Here is a 25747-nt window from a genome sequence, read left to right on the forward strand (position 1 = left end):
TAATTTGATTTAATTTGTTTGATGATTGTGTGCTTGTTTGTACAGTATATATGCTGCTCTTTGCATCTCTATTACCAAAATTATGCAAACACATTTTTGCTATACATTAAATACTCTCTTTATTACACAATGCCTTAATCCCTTCATCAGACAAAACATTTCAATCTGATGTTTATTTCTTTAACTTGAAGCTAATGTGGCTAATAACTGGATCAGTTTATAACCTCCAGTTTAGCATTGTTAAATCTACATTCCTACATTGTCACACAGCTTCAATATATGACAGATTTAGTTATCAAACAAATACATGGGTTATGCTTTCTTTGCTTGCTAAATCCTTAGTCTTAAACTCTACATTTAAATACTTTGATATGTGTCACATCACTTGTATGTGCTGTCTTTCTAAAGCTTTATTTTTGCAAAAGCTGTTATTAAAACATTTAATCAAAGAATGCTAACAAATGTAAAATGAATGCTTTAAACTTAGTTCAGTGTCTGTCACTGATTTATTTGTTAATTTTATTTTCACACAAATCCAACTCTATGTGCACTTCTGTATTGTGATATTTAAATCTATGGCATTTAGAATGTAAAAATCTCTTTTTTTAATGTTATTATATCCATGCAAAATGCCCAGACTTTTTGCCTGGTCATTAATTTTATCCTTGCAAATGAATCATATAGGTTTTATGTTTTATGTTTAATAATCAGTATATGGCAGAAACTTGTATTGTCTCTTGTTAGTGTATTGTGAGTGTACATGCCATAGGCCTTTCTCTGCTGTTTTCTGATCCCATGTGGCTGCAAATTATGTTTTTATCCTGCTGCTTTGCTTTTAGCCCATGTGTTGAAATCCATCACTTTAAACACACTGGGCATGTCTTTGGCACCCAAAGCTCCTCTAAGGGAATGCAGCAGTGATCCAGTTGTCCTATTATAGCCTTGCCTTCTTGTATGGAATAAGACGACATAAGAGCCATTTGGTTGACTCAGTTGCTGAGGGTAGAATCCATCTGCCTTTCTCCATCTGCCTATGACATGTTCACTAGCATATACTAAAAGAGTTCAGAATTATTCTATATTCTTGCTGCTGACACAGCCCAAGAGATAGCTTTGTGTTTTATATATGATAGATGGACCCTGAGTTTGAAATTTGAAACTGATGGCAAGAATGGAAAAAATGAGCACATGTAATAGTATCAATAGTAATGAATAGCTTATATTAACATATGAAATATTTATATTTATTTATCTAATTTAATTTTGATATTGAAGGTGCTGTTTAAATTTGCAAGATCAACATTCTTTATCACTGTCTGACTAGATGATTGGCTGAGTTATGGAAAACATTATGAAATACGGTTCAGGCCATTAGTGTAAAAATATGGGGCATTTGAAATAGAACAGCATAAATATCATGACAACATAAATAATATAACAACATAACTAGCATGACATGGTGCAGTAGTGAAATGTGAGAAGACTTAGTCAGTGACTGCGATATACAGAGATTTTGTCACTCTGATCATAACCATCGAGTATGACCAGTGAGATCCTGGACTGAGCATATTACTAATATGCATGGCTTAAAATAACCAAACCATGCTTCTCAAGGTATTCAAGTTCCATTTGCCGCTAGTTCCACACTGTTCAAATTCAAAATAGTTTGACACTTGCTCAGTTGACACAAGTGGCTATATTTGACTTTGTTTGCAAGAGACAAAATGAGTCATGTACCTATACTCAATGCAGCTACCTATACCTCAACAGCACATGTGAAAATAAGGCAGCCATGGATCTTTCTATATAGCATATGTTTAGGGGGCTGAGAAGTAATAAGGTGACAGCAATGGCACTTATGCCCCCAATACCAAAATAGCAGATGAGTGCTCTCCAGCTACTTCCCATGCTCTTACTGTGTTCTGCCTCGCTCAAATACTGCAGTTATTTTGGTAGGCTCTGATGTGTACACTTGCTTTTTTGTCTGCCTGTGGATATCTACCTTACACTTCATCACATCCTTATGAAGAGTGCTTCTGTATTTTTTTAAAGAGTAGGCTCAGTGTAAGTTTCTGAATGATAGTTTCTGGAAACCTTGTCTCATGTATTTGTTGAAACATGGAAATTGGAAACCCAGTTAAAAGGTAAGAAATAAGTTTGCTTTTCACTAAATGAAAAGCAGTACTAACAAAAATTATCAATATTATTCACTGTAAAAGTAGGCACATATCGATTTTTCTTTTTGTCCAAACAGGGGTAGCCACTTTTGACTTCCATTGTATGTATTACACAGTACTGAAAAAAGTTAAGTTATTGATTTTATTTTGTTCCATTTACTGATCAGATTTGGATTCATTTAATACTTATTCGGAATAGTACATAGAGCTGTTCAAAATAAATTTTTTATATTTCAGGTATATTTTGTATGTTTTAAAATAAAGATATATTATTTTCAAATATTTTCCTGGAGGTTACTGAGGTCTACTTGCTGTAGCATAGTGTTTAGTTACATGTACTTAACAGATGCATGGAAATCATCCAGATAGCAAGTTGATATGAAATTATAAGCACTGGAAAAAAGATGTAGCATTTAAATTTTCTTGCCTCCTTTGATAGTGTTTGCTATGTATTTATTCTTGGTTGTCGCTGGAGTTTTGACAAGTTTTGTAGCACTCATATTTACAGTTGTATCCTTGCTATTCTGTTAGAATAGATTTATATTTATGTTTTGATTTAGTTTTATTTTGATTGTACTGGTTTGATTAAGTTCACTGCTATAAGGGTTGCTTGAAAAATTATGACAGCATGAACCTTAGCAACCATAGCATTTTATAGCTTTCCTGTATCTGAGTTTTTTTCATCCTTTAGTCTATTTCAGTGTCTAAAGTTTATGTCTTACCACCAGTGGGAATGGCAGAGGTAAACCAAAATGTAAACCAAAGTAACAGCTTAAAAGCTATTTTTTAAGCCCCTGGATGGGAATTGCTTATCTTTTTGCTTATAGTCATGCTGCTGAACATGGCTTATGTGTTGGGAAAGGCAGATAGGCATTCAGGCTCATCTAAAAATAGTTTATGTGTGGCTTGGTGCATTTCTCTTAAATGTACTTGTGCACTTTATCCTTCTGGATTAACACATGAGAAGGGTAAAACCTCTGAAAATTAGGCTTGCTTAAAGTGAAGGAATTTCATAATAATCTGGTGTCTGTTTTTATAGGAAAAATCATGAGGTGGTGGTGAAATACTGGTGCTGGCCACATAGGATGTTACAGATATCAGACTGAAGTACATGGATTATACATTGACCATGAGCTGCCTTAAAAAACAGCATGTGAGCTGTAAAGCAAGAATGCAGCACCCTTTCAACCTGAACAGCTTTATGGATGAGACAGACAGAGAGGTTAAGAACCTTACAGACCGAGCCTTTAAGAGTCTGTGCATCGGTGATGAGGCAATCTACAATGACTCAGAACTTTTACCATCTCCAGTAGACTGTCACAAACCACTAGCTGCAGAGATACCAAAAAAACCTCAAGAGAACTTTGCTTTAGATGTTAAGAAGCATGGAGTTCATCAGCCTAATGGTATGTACAACAGACGACAGCAAATAAAAAACACATTAAAGGTGTCATCACTTTTTGCTGCATTTGCACCTAAGAAAAACAATGACACAAAAATGACAAATGGGGACTCATGGGACAAATCAGCACTGCTTAGCATCCAAACTGAACTATCAGAGTTTTCTTCAGATTATCAAAACCACCTCAAGAATGAACACAATGACCAGGTCAAGAGCCATTGTAAGACCTCTGAAAAAGGGACTGATAATAAATCATACCAGGACATATTTACTACATCAGGAAAATCATCTAAAAATCATCACAAGCTGAGAAAACTGAATTCCAAAAATCTTTTTCTTCACAGTGAATTCAGCCCATTCCGGTCTTGGGAAGACTTAAATAGGTTTAGACTGGACAACGTGGAGATGTTTACATGCAGTAGCCCAGATGGATTGTATGATTCCCAGATTTACAGAGAACTGAATTCAAACATATTGCATGTGCCAGAGACAAATAAAAGAGAGACAAGCCAAAGCACTTCACCTCTGCTTAAATCTAAACCCAATTTATTACAATTCGCAGCAACTGTACCTCCAGTGCCAGAAAACCATTCTGAGCTAAATTTCCCGAAACTGCCTGATGGTCAAATCAAGTCACTTCAGCCACAAGTCCTGCTGACATCCTCTGGGTCATTTCAGAGGTGTCAGTCTGAAGGGGATATTTGTGCTCCTTGGAGGAAAAATCGAAGAAGGCCAAAACTGATTGTTCAGCCACTTAGTTCACCTGCATGTGAAAGGTCAAACACTGCAGAGCAGGGAGCAATACAAAATAAAAAGGAGATTAGAACAGTGGAAGAAGCAACTTCCTTAAATTCAACTCCATTCAATATTTCACAGCTGTTGACTCCTGTCATACCCTCTAGACAGGGTACAGGAACGTTAGAGATACTGCAAACTGTTCAGTCACCCACAGAACACAACATCCCAGTACTCCATGAAACCGAGATTCGTCCATCACCTGATATCAAACGAGAAGCATACAAATCCAAAGCATCAAGTCTGTTATTTAATCTAAAGGACAACAGAAAACGGGTCAAGGCAACATACAGCCCACAAAAGTTTAAAGGTTTAGATGCAGCAGACAAAATTAAACTGTCTCCTCTGATTGAACAGGTTGCTACCCAAAACACAGATTCTAAAACCATGTCAAATGTTCAGAAAATCAATATGTATCCATTGAGTCCTGAGACTGCCGATATACAAAGCTCTCAATCCAGTGGTTTGCCATTGCCAGATGACTTTTTGGGACTTAGTCTACTTCAAGCTGTAAATAAAGGCTCAAAAAGGAACCCTTTGGCCAAAGCAACATACCCATCTTTAAATTTGTACCAGAAATCTAGTCCTCTAGAAATGAATACTAAGACAATTTCAGTGGAGGTCCCTGGTTCTCATTCTACAGAAAACAGAAATTCAGAACAAATGGTGAGCAAAGAATATTTGCCAGACATTAATAGTAAGGATCGCCAAAGAAAACATAATTTAACTAAACCAGACATAAACAATGCAAACCATGAATATACCTACCTGAATTATGTTGTGACTGCAGACAAGACCCTGACTGAGAAAACAAATGTGGTAGCTCTGAAGGAAAAACATTTTACTACAGATTTAACAAACCACAATGCACAAATGGATGCACGTAGTAGAAATCAAGAGAAATTTAATACAGGAGTAACATTTAAGTCAGACGAAAGACCTATCAAATATAATGAACATCACAAAAAGGAAACAAAACCTAAGCATTTATTTTCTGCCAGACAAAACAAGTATATCAAAAATCAAAGATATGTGAATGTAGATGATGATGATGAAGATGAAGATGATGAATGTTGGCAAGAGGATGTAATTTCTGTTGTAAAAGCTAAGCTAAGAAAGAGGGAATTAAAAGTGTATATGGATAAAAATAACAGAATGGTACAGGATTCTATGGATGATAGTGTTACAAATGATGACTTTACAAAAGATAATTATTCTATACCCTCTAAGAATGATCTAGGTATATGCACTGAACAAGAATTAGCCAGAAATGATGCCTTATCTATGAAAGGAAACACGTCAGCAAAAATAGCATTGTTTACTTTAAATGAAAGGTCCTCACATACAGTCCCAGTCTCATTGAAAAAGAACATAGCAAAGGATAAGAATGAACTAGCCACAGTGGCTTTAGAGAAAAGGATTGCTGAAAGAGAACAGGGAAAAAAGCTAAGTGATTTAGCTAAGCAACATGGAGAAGATTTACCCATTAAAGGAGAGCACAAAAAAGAGTGTATGCTATCATTGGACCAGAAGGAAACATTAGGAAATGTTATACCAGACAGCCAAGGTCGGAAGGCCATTTCTGATTTCACACCAACTAGCCAAAAGATTCAAAGTATGTCAGATATAGACACCAATCATTGTGACTGTCATGTGCTTGAGGTAAAATTAGCTGAACCTTATAAGCAAGAGGGTGCTGCTAAGCACAGCCCAAGTAGACTGATATCCACAGATAGTGACAGACATGATAGACATGGTCAACAAGGTGACACAAGCAATAACATGTCAATGGCTAGTGTAACTGAAATTAAAAACACAGTGTGTATACCTAGAAATATGCACCTTGGTCAAGAAAGCTCAGTGGTCCAGGACTATATTGACAAGAATCTCATTAGAGTTGGTGAGTATGAGTCATGTATTCAGAAAAAAGCTAAAAGAGAAAGAGCAAATTCTGTAAGTGAACACAGCAAAATAAATGAAAGTCAAAGAAAGGAAAATGAAGGAAGTGTTGAGCTATCTGTGAAACATGAAGAATTTTTCAGCACAGAAGTCAAGAATTTTAATCTACCAAAGGATAAAGGACAAGTAAAGGGCCATGTATCATCACTTATGGAAAAACTCAACAGAGAACAAATAGTGCAAACTTTAAATGTCCAAGAAAGTTTGAGTCAAGTAGATTGTATCAAGGGCTACCCCAGAAATTCACCAGAGGATATAATGGGTTTTTCTGAAGTTAAAGAAGTTTTGACAAAACATGACCATAAAGCAAGAGAGGCAGATTCAGACAAGGAACAACATGAGATAGAGTCAAAACTCACAATGAGAAATGAAGAAAATCTAGAAAATGTTAACAAAGATGTTACAAGAAATAAAGAGGATAAAAAAGATGTGGCTAGAACAAAGAATAAAGATGCTTGTGATGTTTTCAGAAAAACAGATCAAAACCAGATCAAATACAAATGCCAAGGTGAATACTCTGTCAAAGAGTATTTCATTGATAATTTTGAGAAATCAGACAAAACTAACCATGCATGTATGAAGGCACCACAAATGAATTTGTTAAATTCTGATTATGCTCCCATGGATAAGATAACCCTTCACAATATTCTCAATCAAGCTGAACCTTCATCAATGATAAATGATAAACAATTTGAACTATCAGTGGACTTCACCTTTTCACACAAAACAGAAGAGTCATCATCTCTGAATAAAGGTGAAGATAGAAAATGTGAGAATTTAGATACAATTAATCCCAATAGCAACCCTGAATGTAACCCACATAATGCAGACATAGCAGTTCCACCACTAAAAGATGTGGAAAATTCCCAGTGGGTGCACTGTTTGATAGAATCAGCTCGCAATCTAACACCAACATGCCAGTCCAATGTCTCTTCTCCCACACTGGGGAAGCCTGCATTATTTAAAGTGAAAGACAACACATTCACTGCATCTCCTGTTACCAAAACAGTAAGACCCATTCTCCATAAAACTGCTGCTGGAGTTACACAGCCATGGTCTCCTAGAGAAAGTTTAAGTGGGTCTGAAAGGGGTGAAGAAGACATTTTCAAGGACCTTGTGGACATGCGAACACCTGTACAGATAACCCAGCCAAACCAGACATCAATACATGATGTATATGCTCCATCATCTCAGTCCACCACAGATCTGGAGAGAAAACAGCTAATGGACAGTTCCACAGTTCCAGAAGCAGAGGGCTTGCAATTGGCTATAAGCTCAGTTTCAGAGAGAATAGAAAGCTGTGACATGAGTGCAGGAGACACTGTGGGGTGCCTTGCATTTAACACTGTACCTACAGACAGCATACAGGGATCAAAGGCACCAAGTGAGAGATCTGATTCAGCCTGTAGTGGTATTGAAAATCAGCTTCAGGGCAAACCACCTGCTGTCCCCCCAAAAACAGAGAAAACCCTACGTCGTGCCTTGAAGCTGACTACAAAAAGAAACCAGAAAGCGGAAGCTAAATGTAAATCAGAGCGTGGCCAGAGCAGCGAGAAGGGTTCCTGCCAGAAACATGAGAGGAGGCATCAAAGTAATGAAAAGGTTCTCAGTAACAGATCATATCATCGAGAGCATAATATTGACAGAGGTATAAGTAATCGAAACACTCAAGAGGACAGCAGTGAGACACCTCTTCAAAAGAGTCACGCAAGTGAAAGGCATGCAACAGAGTATAATAAACCAAACAGCTGTTGGAAGGAGAAAGATTCTGAAAGGAAACTTTATAGTTGTCATAGCAGTCTAATCACGATGGATGATGATGCAAAGAGCAGTGTGGCTGAAGAAAAAGAACATCAATCCCATCACAAAGATCAGTTTGATACCCAGAATATAAATGTTGACAGTGAGAGATTAGGACGTACTAGAGAGAAATACCTACCAAATCTGTACTACAGGGCTCATAGTTTGGACAGATATTCACGTGGCAAATATGAGCATAGAGTACTTAGCTCTGAAGGTCCTGCCTCTAAAACCAATGCTGAGACATCAAAGAAGTTCACCACTGCACAAAAAGCACCATTACAAAACAGCATTGAGCATACTTATGGCTCTTCAGCAAACAACATGGTATCACAAACTTTCCCAATAACCCAAAGGAAGCTTCTGCAGGATCTTGATTCTGGACAGTATTTTGTGGTGGACATGCCAGTGCAGGTCAAGACAAAAACCTTCTTTGATCCAGAAACAGGAAGCTATGTTCAACTGCCAGTTCAGTCAATTGAAGGGTCTGTACCAAGGGCACAATCTGTAGAAGTTATGAATGCACCACCACTGATGCTATATCATGGCTTTGTTCCAGTGCCTGTGTCATCCTTACCATAACCTTATCCATCGTTGCCCCTGCTTACTTGGACTCAATTCAATTCAGTGGTAAAGAAAAGTATAACAACCTTTATGAAAAGCAAAAAAAAAAAAAAGAGTGTCAGCCCTACACATGAGCTGTGCATGTATTAAAAGAGCACTTTTGAATAAACATAATCAGAATCTGATTGTGTTAGATTAAAATAGATGAAGATAAATTTAATTATGTTATAGACCAATAAAACGTCTTGGAATTAATGTGTCTAAATTCAGGCATTAGTATTTTTGTCCTATATTAAAATACATGTATTGTAAATCTTTTGCTCCTAGCTCCTTTTGCTTTTGGTACTGACCTTTGAAATTTTCTAATGATTATGTATTTTGAGATGTTCGACTGCATTATTATGTTATTACAAGAATGTTTTTTCCTTGTGAATATTTTAAAAATAGCATTGTTCAATTTCTTTGCCATATTTACTTGCAGATGACAAGATGCACTGATTAAACAGATAAAAGTGAAAGTAGTGGCTTTATGTCCTAAAGGTAAACTTGGACAATAATGACATATTTATGGAATATTTTGTGCATTATGAAATAATTGATTTCATGAGGCTATGTGGCTGGCTTCATGAAGTGTAAACCATTCCAATAAAAAGTACTAAACTAATGTCTTATATTTTAGATTAATTAAGAATGGTCAGCTTTAAGTAACTGGTTTAAATAAATCCCTATTTAGATCATTTTTTTAGAGGTGAAGAGTTACTGCAGGCTAATAACTGGCATGATATACTAGCTCTAAGTATCTCTTTCTGGGATTCCAACCACCACATGGCCTTGCAGTGGGTTCTAGACTTGGTGCTAAACAGTTGGTGCCAATGGAAGATACAACTTAATATATAAAGTGCAATGCATGTGTTTCTGGTCAGCATGTATCATAGTTAATGGGTACTGAGTTCAGAGTTCAAAGGTGTTACGCTGTGGCAGAAACAAGTGTTCCAATTCCATTAGCATATCTATATACTTATGTAACTGTGCTTCGGCATCTAAATGGAGGAAACCTGAGTATGAGAATGGCAAAAGAGGGGACACATGTGATGTAGGCACATGAGGTTGAGGCAACAAAATTTTTTTTTTATTAAATTGTGTCGGGGGGCACGGTGGCTTAGTGGTTAGCACGTTCGCCTCACCCACCTTGGGGGTTTCCTCCGGGTACTCCGGGTACTCCGGTTTCCTCCCCCGGTCCAAAGACATGCATGGTAGGTTGATTGGCATCTCTGGATAATTGTCCATAGTTTGTGATTGCATGAGTGAATGAGAGTGTGTGTGTGCCCTGCGATGGGTTGGCACTCCGTACAGGGTGTATCCTGTCTTGATGCGCGATGACGCCTGAGATAGGCACGGGCTCCCCGTGACCCGAGGTAGTTCGGATAAGCGGTAGAAAATGAGTGAGAGTGAGTGAGAGTAAATTGTGTCAGATCTTTTCAACTCCTGCATCACCGGTACCCATGAAGTAATAATCCTGTTAGTGTTGCTGGTTTGAATGGTTATTTTTATTTAATTACATATGTTCATGGATTCATGCCCATAAAAATAGAGGCTGTTTAGAGGCATTCAAAAGTTGATGCAGTTTTGCAAAAGATATTTTTGCAAATTCATCCTTTTAAATGATAATGACTAATTGTGTACAGTTAACATACAAGGGTAAAATCACTTTTGATTTCACTTTGTTTCAAATTTGTTAATGTATTTATGTTACTGACAGTGAAAAGTATTTTAGTATTTTAATCTGCATCTGTACAGCTCATTCAAAACAGGTGATACATGAGGACAAACAAAACTAGCCTAAAGCCACATGTATTTATTCTCTAGGACAAACGCATAATATCCTACTACATTTAGCCATTCCAATGCAAAAAACTGTGATAAACTACTATTCCTCTTTTTAGGTGAAAAACGCCTTGTGGTGAAAACCGATGAAAAAAATTGGTCAAAATTGTTACCCATACCCATTGTTCGAATTTAGCTCCCCTGAATTTTTCTACAAACTAACCAGCTAGATGCCCCTATTTCTGTTATAACCTGCTTATTCAATCCAAATCTATTTTATATATATACACATACACTGTCCACTTTATTGGGAACACCTGCACACTCATGCAGTCACGATGAATAAACCATACAGACACATCAAGATTTTCAATTCAAATTAAACAGCAGAAAAGCATTTCAGAAAAATTCAAAGCTGGGATTTTAACACACAATAGTCTAGAGTTTGCTGCAACATCAATGCCACTGTTCAATTACACTAACATTAAGGTTTAAAACTAAAAGTTTATATTATTTATTATATATATATATATATATATATATATATATATATATATATATATATATATATATATATATATATATATATAAAATGTGTGTTTATATATAGAATGCGTGTCTGTGTGTGTGTGTGTGTGTGTGTGTGTGTGAGTCTCTGGTGTGTTAAAAAATTCTGAAAATGAGTGAATTCATAGATTTTTCGGGGTTAACACAAATATCATGGTAATATTTTATATTGCAACACACTGCCATTTATTTGCTTATATTAATTCCTATAGATTATATGAAAAATCCAACAAATGATGACATACAGCGGTCAGTGGCAGCCACAGCTTCCTGCCACCATTTCATCATATTGTTTGAGAACAACATTTTCCTCATCGTCAAAATACAAGAGACTTATTGGTTGAAGGTTGTCTGGTACGCAGCATGGCCTTCCCACTTTGCTGGACAGTCTTAATGTGTTTACTATGGATTGCACAATGGCATGGTTAGTTGGACGTAAGCTTCCACTGAGTGGAAATGGACAGGACCCACTGCAGTGATATGCATTGTAGCCACTTGGAGATATTATCCATCCAGACCAACCAATTTTTACAAAGTCCACATATAGAGGTGTTCTTTGGCAATTGCCAATTGGCAATTGCTCATTTTTAGCTGCCCTTTTATGTATACTTCTACGATGTGGAAAAACAGACTGGAGGGAGCTGTTGTACTTGAGGAACTCTAAGGAAAATTCAGTGATCTGACCTGATGTGAAAACACCTTCACCTGTGGAATCAAAAAACTGACTTCAGAAATGTTACTCTGCTAAAATGTTACTTTGAACAGCATTTAGAAATCCAAATGTATGAAATGATAACTGTAGTAAATGACATTTGATTTGGACATCTTGTCATCAGATTTTAAATACATAATAAAAGCTCACATACAGAAAGGTGTTAGAAAAATTAGTTTCTGAGGTCACCTTTACCAGAGCTTCTGCTTCGACCATCGTTTGAGAAGACAACCAAATAGGCATTTTGGGTATTTTCCTCATACCCTGTTTCTCTCGCACTTTGTACATACATCTTCAACCAGTGTCCCGACGTTAAAGTTGAAACAACCAGGATGCCATTATTTGTGATGCTGTTGAGAATCCAGTTGGTGACCTATTATAAATTTGAGACAACATACTTACAGTTTTGTCAGTCCTGTTGCACTACTAGTGTACTGCAGCATGAATGTGGATATATCAATTGTGGGACCAGCTACTAAGTGACTACACTCTTTTTATATGCTATTCAGCATGTTGTAAGGCTTATCTGTGTCGCCTAATAAGAAGAATCACATTTCAAACCAGAGGTGTGCTAAGCAGGTGTACTAAAGGGTCTTGCTGCACCACCTACTGTCAGTACTGTGTAACTGTACCCATTGTACCCGTGGATAGGTTATTTTACAATATGTCAAAATACATGTAATTTTAATGTTTGTTACGTAAATGTCAACTGAATGATAAAGGTGCTCTATAATAATAATAATAATAATAATAATAATTTGTCCAGATTGACTCATCATCTATTATCAATGATACTGGTTAACTATGTCACAGACTAAAAACACACTATCATTAGTCTAAAAACCCTGCTGGGCAGGTAATATAGCTGAATACTATACTGAATACTATCTGAAGAGATAGTGAGATCAGAATTAGTGTTTAATATCTGATGCTGAGACATATTTATACATATATATATATATATATGTATAAATTTTATTTAACCTAACACCTAACAACAATAAAATACTTAATACTTACTTAAAATAGCAACAATGGAGTTAATTATCTGAAAATTAAATCTGCTTTAATTATGAACTATTATACTGAGTTTACATTTTCTCCAAATCAAGGATTGTAAAACTTTTTGCAGACAGAGAAAAAAATGGTAAGTGTAAGCAAAAATCTGTAGAACCCAGAATCTGTGAATATCTGTAGAACATTTATTTTAATAGCATAATGTAATTTTAATATCAAGCTCATTTTACATTATTACTACTTTATTTAAATGTGTGAAATAATATACTGAGCATTTATCGCTGCAAATGTGTGCTTTCATTTATTAACATTCACAAGTCATAATGATTTCATAAAACGTCATGTATTTATATGCTCAAGTTAAGATTATTCATTCTGAATTTACAATCTATTTATTCACCATACAAATTTGGGGAAATGTTCAGGAAAATAAAAAAATATGAAACATTTCACAGATCATACCAGTTGATTTGAGCTTGCTTTGCTACCTTGCTTTGCTACCTGTACTGTAAGGTAAAAAAAAAAAAAAAAAGATAGAGTTGCATGCAAAGTTTATACACCCCTGGCCAAATGACACATTTTGTATTTCCTTTTCATAATTTCAGAACTTCTGTCCCCGAAAAGAAATACTGCATCACTTAACCGTGCTACCCTCTTCACATTGCAGTGGAATAGCTAATATCTGTGTGTCTCTGTGTCAAGAATGCATGGAACTCACCGTCTGTGTGATGTTAAACACTTCCCATCCTTCAGTGTAGACAGACAGTAAACGTGACAAGATCAGGTTTCCTCGCCAGGGTTCCACTTTGCTGTTCAACACTTCATACAAATCCACCTAAAATCCGACATCAGAGAGAGACCTGAGAATCTGATCCACTTTAGTTGAGAAAAAACTAAAGTAAAACTTACTCTGTAAAAGTGATGTCCGGATAAAACCGCGCGCGCGCGCCGAAACCACCGAATCTCTGCTTTTGTGATGATCTCTTGGTAGCCAAATGATGTCAGGTTAAAAAGGAGCAGCGCGCCATTAGATTGGGCTGAAAAAATATAATGGTATGGGAAAAAATTTAGTGCCTATGAAAAAATCAGATGATGTTCTGTGTATTATTCTGAGTGCTGCTGAGGGTGATTGCGCACCTGCAAAGCTCCTCACGATATTCCCCTGCAAAATCGAAGGGTTTCTGAGATGTTCCTCGTACATCTCCATCATAAAGCGCGGCGCATTTTTGCGCACTATATGACGACCAGCATCTCGGACCTGGAGCGCGTCATTCCATGTGGTTTGCTTGGACATATCTGTAATTGCGCGCGCTTCTGGCGTTTTAGAGTCATCAGCGGACAGCACACTGAAAACTAACAACAAGGCAAGGATTTTAAAAAGATAAAGACTTCTTAGCAAAGCCATGGCCAGTGACAGAGGTTTCAATTGCGTCCACATTAAACCTGAGCGCGTAGCTTGCACCAGGATGGCATGAGGTCACGTGATGCATAATTGCACTGGACAAGCTGGACTGTAGTGGGTAGCATTATAATCAGTTTACCTTGTGTGCTCGTCGAGCGTTATGCTTTTCAACCCTATATGCTTTTCACAATGAAATAGTTCTGAAATAAAGCTGCCTTGCAACAGTTAAGTTCTGAATCCCTTCAGAACTTAAAAACCTAAAAGAATACGAAAACGTGTAGAACTCTGAAAGCAAAACCATTAAACAAGCAGTTATTGGCCTATACTACTACTACTACTACTACTACTACTACTAATAATAATAATAATAATAATAGTAATAATTATAATAATTATTATTATTATTATTATTATTATTATTATTATTATTATTATTATTATTATTATTATAAAAATAATAAACTTTATCATCATCATAAAAAGGAGAAGAATTCAGACAAAACACAAATGAAATAAGGGTAATACAGAAGATACAGATTTCCAAGCACATGAACGCATATTTCTGCCTGGTTACAGAAATTCATTCTGTTGTTTGTAGCAGTGAAGGCAAGCAGTGTGTACTTTAACTAATGACGTCAATGCACAATGAAAAGTCATGTGTACCACAGGCTGAGGACAGTGCAGGGTTTTGTAGCAGTTTGCTGTGTGTTATCTGTGTGCAGTCAGGTCCCCCTGCAGTGTATTAGGTAAACGTAGGGATGTGCCGATGACGTAAGGTTGAAGCCACATTGAATAAGGATCACCGCAGCACTTTTGTGTGGGATTTTCCTACACAAAAGTGCTGTCCACACATTATTATACTGCAAATGTCTCAGAGTAATGCATCTGATCAAGCTTTAGATGATGTTTTATCACTCACCGAAGGATTAGCATTAGAGACGTTTCTGGTTAGCCTTTTCAGACCACCTTAATATCAAACTAAAACCCTAAATTTATATAACTAATATTCTAACTAATATAAGAAAGTAATTATTTCTGTAAAAATTAACATAAGAAATATAGTACAAAATGTTTAATATTAGACAAAGGTTAGTATTATACAAAGATTCAAGATTAATTGAAGAATCCTTGAGAGTAAGCAGACTAAAAGGGGAACCCATCCTCATTACGTGACACTAGAGGGTGAGATTATAAATTGTTATAAACACTGTAGAGTGTTATTATGAATAATGTCCTTTATACAATCATATACACTCCGACAACTGTTTATCGATTAGGAGGTTGTTGTACTCAGAGACCACATGGAGTTTGTAACTTCTCTTTGAATGTCCGCAATCTTCAATATTCAGAACACAACCGGAGCTGGCACAATCACTGGATGCCTCAGGATGGGTAGAAAAAGAAAAGAAAGTGGAGAGGAATTAGCATAGCTGCTGTCTATAATATTAACCAGAACTAGATAATAATGGCTAAAGAGATATGTCTTTAATCTACATTTAAACTGGGTGAGCGTGTCTGAGCCCTGAACACTGGGCTGAGTCAGGAAGGCTATTCCAAAGTTTAGGAGCTAAATAAGAAAAAGCTCTACTGCTTTTAGTAGATTTTGATATTCTGGGAACTATCAGAGGTCCAGAGTTTTGTGATCTCAAGGAGCATAATGGATTGTAGTGTGTTATAACTAGTTAGATAAACTGGTTAGATACATGGGAGCTAAACCATTTAGAGCCTTGCATGTAAGTAGCAGAATTTTGTAATCAAATCCAAACTTAACAGTTTGCCAGTCTTGAGATGATAAAATTGGGGTTGAAATGAAAGAAAAATTAAGAAAAGAAACCACATGGAGAATTTGTTCATCTGCTGACTTACAACAGCTAGGCCCCAGGCAAATTTTTTTACTACCTGACTAAAATGCATATTGTATAATTGTATAAGAACCTTTTCACAACACCCCGTATCTTTTCTACAAGCCCAGTTTATAAAAAAAAATTAAATATCTCTAACTATATTAGCCAACATTTCCATTTAACTTAGTTAAGCAAAAATCAAATCAGTTTAGTTAAGCTAATGTGCACTGTGCTTTGTAGTGTTTTTGATCTTTAAAATGACAAGCTCTCTTTCAGTAGAAACTGCAGCATTTATCTTTGTTTGTTGCTAACGTTTAGTTTTCGCCTAATTACTTTTAAGTATTTAATAATGTAAAAAAAAAATCAACTAATAGTTAACCTACAATCTTGCTTCAAGCACCATGGCAGAAATTCATGTGATCAATTAAACACATTTATGTTTAAGTTTTAAATTGATTACTGTACAGATTCATGGCATAGGGAGATGATAGAGACAGACCCAATGGAGCTAGGTGCATGTTGTGAATTAACTACTTGAATAAACAGTCATGTGACATGATCAGGTGTGGTGTAGTGTTTCATGGAAAAACATAGTCATTCACTCAACATAGATTTCATGTTTTGGTCTGTTTTAATCTCTTTGGTTTAGTAAATATTGTATGCATTGATATTATGGCCACTGAAGAAAAAAAACTTGAAAATATTGTTTTTGATTAAACTGTTCTGTTTTCATATTTTGATACATTGCATAATTAATCTTGTTAAATATATGTTAAATGTTGCATATTTAATCTTTAATCTTTTGGTTTTCTTTAAACAAAAAGGGGATAAATATTTTCCATTAAACTTTGGCACTTTTAATCGTCATTTTAAATTTAACTGTATCAGTTTATCCCGAATGATTAAGGCAAAGGTGAGATGATATGAGGAAGTAATCTTGAGACTCAATTGGGAACCCATCCTCATCTGGGTGATTCTGGATAGTGTGATATAAATAATTTCCCTTCTATAACTGTGGTGTGGTCTATTCTGAACATTTTGTTATAAACTATTTTAAGTAGCACCACTAGATGGAAGTATTGATCAATTCTTTAGTCTTCAGGACTCTTCAGCATGCCTGAAGAAATAATGATACTATGCACAGAAAGATATTCTTGTGCTCAAGAGGAGAGCACTGAAAATATCTCTGGTCAGTGATCCATTCATGTATCAGTTGCCTCCTCATTTATTATTAGAACAGTGAGCACCTGGAAGGAATTAAATGAGCAGTGAGTGTTGCTGTTGTTCTATTAAATATGTGTAGGGAAAATACAATTACTGTTAAAATGGAAACACATCGCAAGGGGATTAATGGGAGATCTGACATTTTATGTTTTTAGACTCTGCGTAAATCAATTTTGCTTGACCTAGATGCCATAAGGCTTAGCAGGGTGTTGAAGTTAAAGGAGGAGAATGGTAGTGTGAGCAGTTGCTGCTTATGTCCTTATTTTCTTTTCATCTTTGATCTCAATGTGTGTTTGCAAAATGATTAAATTCACATTTAATAACTGGTTTTGCTTTTTTGTTTTCATTTACCATCCAAAATTAAGCAATGTTTCATGTGTAATGTGGGTTTCTAACACAAATTGTTATGATACATGAAAGATTTACAGACCTTTTTGATGTTGTAACTGTATTATACTACAGCACAATTAACAATAGGTAATTGTTTCTATAGCAACAACTCTTATATGCCAAAAATCTACAAAAAGAAACAGAAAAAGGAAAACTTTATAAAACTGCTTTTTGAAAAATGAAACAAAACAAAACATTGAATTGTTTTATTTATGAGCAGTCATGTGGTCTAGGGGTAGCATTCTTGCTTTTGGTGTGAGAGATTCCAGGTTCAAAGCTGCAATTGAGCCTTCATTTTCCTGGTAACTCACCCTTCTGTAAGCCAGGCATCTTTTTTGGGATGTGGTAGAGTAGTCATTAAGCTGTTGGACCACTGGCTGGAAGTTTAAGAGTTCAAATTGCACAATTGCCAAGCTGCCACAACCATTTTAAATCAAATAAGTTTAAGTCGGGACTCCAAAATAAATAACTAAATTAATTTATTTTATGAAAGGAGTCTCCAGTGTCAGCACTTTGAAAGAGCAACAACTTTTTCAGGAAAGTCTTAAGCACAAAGGAATTACAGTGTCTTGGTAACGTTTCCCTATTGACTTCAAGAGAGAAAAAGAGTGGAATATACAATGTATTTTTAGAGTAGAGTTTGTAGTATGTAGAGTTTTTATATGAGTAAAATAAGTGTGATAGCATAAATATTTTTCCCTCAAAACATTCCAAAACATAAAATGAAACTATAAACAGATCAGATTATGATGTTGTACATTAGATAAAATCACTTCAGGATTATTGGAAAATCTTCAGGTTTTCAGTGGTAATCCTAGTGCTTAAGATATTGGATTACTGATTGGAAGGTTATGAGTTTAAATCCCAGGATCACCAACATGGGGCACTTAACAAGGCCCTTAACTACTATGCAAATTATATTTTTATTTGTCATTTACAAAAAACAACATGCAATGAACTACTTTTTATGACTGTTATTTTTAAAAATACACAGTCAACATATATAATAGGAATGAAATAATATAAATAGAATTTAAGCACAGAACACTAGAAAAATAAATAGACAACATATGTGCCAATATGAGTACAATACAATGATATGAATATAAATGTGAATATGTTGATTTAAATATAGTATGACTATGAATAAAGTGCATGCGTGCCGGTTGTATGAATGAGATAAATGTAAGTTGCTCATGATAAGAGTAAGGGTAAGGGATACATTAGTCTATAGTACAGTAATCTATGCAGTGTTTTATTTCTTAGGGGTTGATGGGCCAAAAATTAATAGAATTAACAGAACATTTTTTAATTGAATGTAACTTGTAAATCTACCATGACCTCTGCAGATAGGGAAGTGAATATAGGGAATTACAGTACACCCCAATAATTAAATTACTACAGGTACAGTTTAGCTCATATTGCATGGTTATGACTTAAAACTTTATTCTTCACTGACATGGACTGTTCTCATTAAGGGTCAGTTCATCCAGATGTCAGGTTTTACGTCTATCTATATAAAGTATGTGCATTATTTGCTGTTACATTTTATATACGTTGCATGTTATTCTGCTGAAGCTCTGGTTTTGTGCATTGTTTCCTACCAGTCAGACTAATTGTAATTTGGGCAGTGGTTGCATAAATGGATAAGGATCTAGGTTATTGATTAGAAGGTTGGCAAGCTTCCACTGTTGGGCCCTTGAGCTACTGTAGGCCCTTAACCCTCTGAACTGGACCCAGTTCGAATAAACAGTTGGATATGCACAGAAAAGCATTTCATATTGCTGTATTTTACAGAATATGTGACAAATAAATGCTTATTCTAATGTATACACCTTCTCTGCCTTGTCTTAGTCTTATATGATGTCTTGTATGTTATATATTAGACAGTAGAAATTCCATCCTACACACACACACATACACACACACACACACACACACACACACACACACACACACACACACACATTTATACTTTCTATGCTGGTGAAACCTCAGAAAGTAGACCCTACATAGAAAGTATAAATGTCTATATATACATATATCAGAAAATAGACCCAATTTCCATGTGTTTAAAACATGCCTGGACCCACATCTTGCAGCTTTCAGCACTTTCTACCTGCTCCTTCCCAAGAGGCCTCTGGTACTGCCATATTGACGTCCTCTGACAGCAGAGAATTATCCGGAAATGAACCCAGCCATCCAACACCTCCTACTCTCCACAAGCTGCCCTGAAATACACATATACATACACACACATGTCACACCATGCGTTGACTGATAAGACACATTGGCACATGGTAAACAAACAGTGGTGGGTGGGCTTTAAACCTCAGATTCACTGTAGCTTCTGCAGAACGTGTGGAACGTGTGAAAATTGTGAAGTGTTACATTTTGTGAAGGTTGTAAATCTTCTTAAGGATCTAAATCTATGCTGATAAGGGAATCACCGTTTAAAAGGATAGCTTTTTAAAGGAAATCAGGAGCTAACTTTTTTGCAGAGTTCCTACAACATTAAATGTAACCATGGTCATTTCTACCAATTAGTAGTAGTGACAAATGACAGTGAGTCAAACGAGTCTTCAGAAATCTCTCATGCAACATCCTGATGTAGAACTCTAAAGGAGCCATTAGAAAATAAATTATATTTTTGTTTTAATGAATGATCTATCTCAAGGAGATCTGCAAGTCAGTTAAGGCTCAAAAGGTTTTCAGTAGCAGCCTTGAATAAAGATAAAAACAGATAAAATGTATGGTGTCATATGTAAATACATAGATATCAGTAACTATAAGCAAATTGATGTAGTACAAGAATCCTAAAAAACATTCTGAAGTGTGATATTAAAGAAAATAGAGAGGAAATCAGGAGGAAAGCATTGTTGCAACTTTCACTATATGGAATGTTTCTGGGATACACTAAAAAGCAATACACTAAAATCCTAAAAATCCGCACAAAATCCTAGCACGCTTTCCAGTCTCCGTCAGTGGCATTCTATTGACTGTAGCGTGTGACTGTGTGTGTGATTCTGCCATGTGATGGGTTGGTACACAGTTCAAGCACCTTGTGCCCAGATTTCCCTGGGATAGACTCCAAGTTTCCTACAATCCTCTGTAGGAATACTGCTGGGGTCCACTGAACATCTCAATAGTTATTACTATCTTGGATATTATTTTATAGACACTTTATAAACTATAACCAAGATGAATAACTAACAGTATAAAGAATATAAAACATAATTCCAATTTAGGTCAACACAAAAACACTCACAAAAACACAATGTAAAAACTTTTACAAAATCTCTTTTTAGCTCTTTGTAGTAATAAAAAATATCCCCCAGACACTGTGCTTTTAATAAATTTACAAATGTACTGGGCTTGAAATTTAGTGCCTAGGAGTTGAAGAGTTTAAAGATCCCAAAACACACGTATACAGAGATTGTGTATGTGTGTTTTGGGGTCTTTATGAAGAGTAAATTATGTCTTCCTTTGGGCTTCCCTGATCCACAGTGTATTTTCTATACACTTCTATACACAGCTATACAATTCTACTGTACATGCATGTGTGTGGTCTATATGTGAACAAGCTTGTGTGTTTCGGTTTCCACTAGACCCTAAAATCCATTCTGTGTAAGGGTGGCTGGGTGGCTTCAATTCCACGAAGAAACACAAAGCTGGGAGGCCCTGCAGTAAAACAAGCAAGTTGCCTAGGAGAGGCATATAGCATATTCTTTAGTGTTAAGCTAAAACAACAATACGGGGATGGTTAGTGTACAGTAAGTCCTAAATGGATTGAGACACTGCCCCAGGTTTCTACATAGTTCCTTAAGGCAGCTGGAAGTCTTTAAAGGCTCTTCAAAGCAACATAGATAATATAGATAACCCAAGGCAAGACTGCAAGGAATGATGCAAATGCAAGCACATGCTACAGTAGGTGCAATCATGATATGGTTTAAAAAAGACATTCTTTTCTGCTTTAAGTTTGAAAGAAATATAGGGGTATTATATTGTAGCATTTCAGAAATTAGTTGAAGTGTTTTGAAGTGGAAATTAGTTTTAATATGGAAAAGTTAAGGTCCAAAGTTTGGTAGACCAGTTTGGGTCCATTGTTTTTTTCCTCTGTGCTTTTCCAGAAAGCATGCCTGCCTTATGCAGTCTTTTAGTGCAACTTTTAGAGAAACTACTGGACACCCAGTGCTCAGCTGCTCACTGTGTTTGCACCATCCGGTTAAGTCTGTGCACTGTGGATGTTGACAGACCCTGTGTCAGAGGGTAACGGAGACAATGTCCATTGTCCAAAGTCCACCACAACCCTTCTACTAACTGTCTGTTTTCTAGAATGTTTAATTAGATGTAAAAAAAGTATCACATTTTTACTATCCCCTTCTAATAGCACAATTAGAAACAGGAATGTGTAAAATAATTAGTGGGATTTGGCCTCAAGTCTACAAACAGACATAAAGGTGAAGTGATTTATAAGGTGATTTTCCTCTTCACTCCCATTTGATCATTTTCAAATCTCATTCAGGGGGGCACGGTGGCTTAGTGGTTAGCACGTTCGCCTCACACCTCCAGGGTTGGGGGTTTGATTCTCGCCTCCGCCTTGTGTGTGTGGAGTTTGCATGTTCTACCCATGCCTTGGGGGTTTCCTCCAGTTACTCCGGTTTCCTCCCCCAGTCCAAAGACATGCATGGTAGGTTGATTGGCATCTCTGGAAAATTGTCTGTAGTGTGTGATTGCATGAGTAAATAAGAGTGTGTGTGCCCTGCGATGGGTTGGCACTCCGTCAAGGGTGTATCCTGTCTTGATGCCCGATGACGCCTGCCACAGGCTCCCCGTGACCCGAGGTAGTTCGGATAAGCGGTAGAAAATGAGTGAGAGTGAGTGAGAGAATATAATTAGATAACTTAAAAATCATTCTTCAATGTTTTTTCATCCCTTCTATCAATCATTAGACAAGACCAAAAGACCATGTCTCTATACTACCACCATACTGCTCAGTAATACAAACATAGCAGAATTCTGTGCTATATGGCACACAAAATTCAGATTTTTTTTTTCCACATTTTTTCAAACACCATTATACAGAACAATTTACATTTATCACATTTTTTTACACAGCTGAGTAGCTTAGTTGCTGAGTAGTGCTGTGACAGCTTGGTGGTGTTCAGATTTGAACTCACAATCTTTCTATCAGCTGTCAAGCAACTGATGGGAGTGCCACAAACCATTCTCATTATTCTGATCAGGATAACTGTGGTTAGGAAGCCAGGGAGTGAGAAAAATAAAAGCAAGGCACACACAAGAGTCACCTATCTGGAGGGAGGAATCTGATTAACATAGGGGATCAGACAGTATCCAGACCCTGGAAATACGAATGACAACACCATTTTATTGGCCATTGCAAAATAGCTTGTAAGTCAAAAGATGTTTTATTTAGTCTAATTCATTTTCTAAAAGCTGGACATTTTCATACAAAGTAACCCCTGCTAGACGTCCTGAAATCTTTAAATAAACAAATCAGTTATATGGCAGTACCAATTTTATACCACTGTACCAGCCATTGTAGATTATGGGAGGGGGGCTTTGTGTACATGGATGTGGACTGGAGGTAATGTACATCACCAAATTACCACTAGAGCATTTTACTGTAAATACATAGAATCCAACATCTACAAAGAGGACACTTGGGAGTTTTCAGTGTGCAGAGCCTTGATTGGAAGTCAAGCATAACCATGACCACTTTAGTAAACAGTACCATATGTTCTAACAATAAGCAAATGCGATAAATAAAAAAGTATTTTAACATCGCACAAATACCAGTAAACAAGGAAGGACAACTGTACACTTATTAAACAGTTCATTTGCACACATAAAGTGTGGCTATAATTCTCATAGCTTTTTCCAGAATAACCTGAAACTGAATTTATTGAATAGTATGCATTGCCAGATCAACTCTGATCTCATCACAATACAGAATTCTAGTGTCCACATCTTCTGTCTAGCCACCATGACATCTGATGACTGTTATCCAATGACAGCACAGTTCTCATCTTTCACAATGGCAAGTATCCATCATAGCTGAAAGTGGAGGGTATTTTAAATACATATGGAAGATATAAGCTGTAAAATTTTATATTATTCTGTAAAGCTATATTTTTCCTTTCGTCTCATGCCTTGATGTAGTGCTGATTACCTAACGGACCCCTTGTTGCTTGGCCTGAACTTTACACACCAGGTTTTGCATTGGATTTTCTTAGAAATGGTGTGAATGATGGCACATTTGTATTGCAAGCACCAAATAATGGGGAAGAAGGTCAGTGGTGAAGTAAGAACATTTAAAAAGAATTCCCATTTATGTCTCTATTAGTCTTTAAATATAACTAATAAAGATATGAATTCTCAAGAGTTGTTGAGAGAAGATTAAGATGTTGCTCCTTCATCATGACTCTCATTTCAAATTTGTTTACACAACAAAGAGAAATAGTGAATAAATGACTTATTCACCCAGTGGTAACACACCAATGTTTACATGGACTTTCAGACCTGTTCCTGGCTCCAGTCTACTAGGTTGGGGTGATGTACAGTTAGGATGCTATCGTCTGAAAAACAGATTAGGAATTTCCTGACAAACAGCCCCGGATTTCTGTGTGGCTGGCACCGTTTCCTCCACGGTCTCTGTTTTTCCCCTGAAATGAAACATGTATATTTTCCTTAGGACAGACAAAGGCCATAATTCAACAAAGCTAAATCAAAAATTTTAAATCCAGGCTGCAGTCTCTTTTGTCAGTTCTTCAATAAACCTCATGAAACATCTAAGATGGCCTCTTTTTTAAAATAAGCCTGAAAAAAGCTCCAGGCTGACGAGCACCTACAACCTCATATGAAGGATTTATAAAGTGCTTATACAAATGCTGCACTGACCAACATGGCCTAAACGAGTGGCGGATCTTGAGTTTCATGCCGCGTGGCTTGTTGAAGGAAAAGCTGATAACAGCTTGGCTAGCTGCAATTACGTTTTATTAATGATCCAAAAAGCCTCAGCGGAGCACTTTTCTGAGCGCACCTACAAGCTCTTGCCAAAAGCCATGCTGACCGGATTGTGACCATCTCAGTGCTGACTCCAAAGAGGAAGGAAAGAAACACATCAGTTTAGCTGCTGCCATAGTAACCCTCTTTGGGTAAGCAAGCAGTGCTTTATGTGAGCCAATATAAAGTCAATTCTCCATGAAGTGCATAACCTCAGCCTCGGGTGGGTTTATGTAGGGCCTCTGTTACCTGCAATTACTTGGCTCGATAACAAGCAGTAGTTTGTCTTGCAAGGGAGGAGCTGAATGCTTTAAAAAAGACATGTAAATAGCTACAATTGCATCATGTAATACTAGAACATAATAATAAAAAAAAAAAATGAGAAGGAACATCAACAGAACATAATATCAGTATGAAGGATAAGGTTTGGTGTCAGGAAAGAGAAGAGGATGATTCCATAAAGCCTCTCAAAAAACCTGATTCACTCTCTGCTAGCCAGGGACATTTTAAGAGAGCAACAGGTAGTGTTTCATTCCAGTGCTTCCAAATGATAAAACCATTTCTGACGAGTACAACACAGAAACTATTACAGTATCATTAATGTGACAGAACAGATAGAGGTGCTGCCTCATGTCTCCAAGGTCCAAGTTGGATCCTGAGCTTGGGTTACTATATGTGTGTGTGTGTGTGTGTGTGACCGTGTTTGAGTGTGTGTGTGTCGATGTGCTTACCTGCATATCGAATATAGGCTCCAGATCCACCTCAATGCTGCCCAGGTGCATACTGAAGATGATGATTTACTAATATTCAATTAAATTTATTTATATGTAATGAACAAGCCAGAGGTGATTGTGACAAGGAAAAACCATGCATGTCTTTGGACCAGAGGAGGAAACCCCCGAGGCAGGGGAAGAACATGCAAACTCCACACACAAGGCGAAATCGAACCCCCAACCCTGGAGGTGTGAGGCGAATGTGCTAACCACTAAGCCACCGTGCCCCCCTCAGCACTTATATATATTTTTTTATTTTAATCTGCATGTG

The 25747-nt window shown here is 36.5% G+C and overlaps 2 protein-coding genes across 3 annotated transcripts; one reads left to right on the forward strand and one right to left on the reverse strand.

The window, feature by feature from the left end:
- The first annotated feature begins 1904 nt into the window (after positions 1-1904).
- Positions 1905-9215, forward strand: LOC132841495 (uncharacterized). Of its 2 annotated transcripts, XM_060863833.1 has the most exons (3): positions 1905-2144; positions 3217-3583; positions 3924-9215. In XM_060863833.1, the coding sequence occupies exon 3, from the start codon at positions 3985-3987 to the stop codon at positions 8713-8715; it is 4731 nt and encodes a 1576-aa protein (XP_060719816.1). In that variant the 5' UTR covers positions 1905-2144; positions 3217-3583; positions 3924-3984; the 3' UTR covers positions 8716-9215. The 2 variants fall into 2 exon arrangements, with proteins under 2 accessions (XP_060719816.1, XP_060719814.1); XM_060863831.1 differs by having other exon boundaries at positions 3217-9215.
- Positions 9216-11338: 2123 nt separating this feature from the next.
- LOC132857979 (bone morphogenetic protein 2-like) lies at positions 11339-25485 on the reverse strand. The gene is made up of 7 exons (XM_060888135.1): positions 25435-25485; positions 19797-19908; positions 13955-14170; positions 13727-13854; positions 13536-13652; positions 11990-12173; positions 11339-11748 (listed from the first exon to the last, which is right to left on the reverse strand). Exons 1-7 carry the CDS (start codon positions 25483-25485, stop codon positions 11339-11341), a joined length of 1218 nt encoding a protein of 405 aa, XP_060744118.1.
- Between the last annotated feature and the right edge of the window lie 262 nt (positions 25486-25747).

This window comes from Tachysurus vachellii, chromosome 2 (genome assembly GCF_030014155.1).
Source record: "Tachysurus vachellii isolate PV-2020 chromosome 2, HZAU_Pvac_v1, whole genome shotgun sequence".
Taxonomy (NCBI): domain Eukaryota; kingdom Metazoa; phylum Chordata; class Actinopteri; order Siluriformes; family Bagridae; genus Tachysurus; species Tachysurus vachellii.

What these genes read in the sequence shown, in the direction of transcription:
- LOC132841495 (XM_060863831.1), top strand. Translation starts at nt 3,289, where the DNA reads ATGGATTATACATTGACCATGAGCTGCCTTAAAAAACAGCATGTGAGC.
- LOC132857979 (XM_060888135.1), bottom strand. Translation starts at nt 25,485, where the DNA reads ATGCACCTGGGCAGCATTGAGGTGGATCTGGAGCCTATATTCGATATG. An exon ending in GGCCTCTTGGGAAGGAGCAG is followed by an intron (nt 14,171 to 19,796) that starts GTAGAAAGTGCT and finishes CCTTGTTGTTAG; the next exon opens with TTTTCAGTGTGCTGTCCGCT. An exon ending in TATCGTGAGGAGCTTTGCAG is followed by an intron (nt 13,855 to 13,954) that starts GTGCGCAATCAC and finishes ATATTTTTTCAG; the next exon opens with CCCAATCTAATGGCGCGCTG.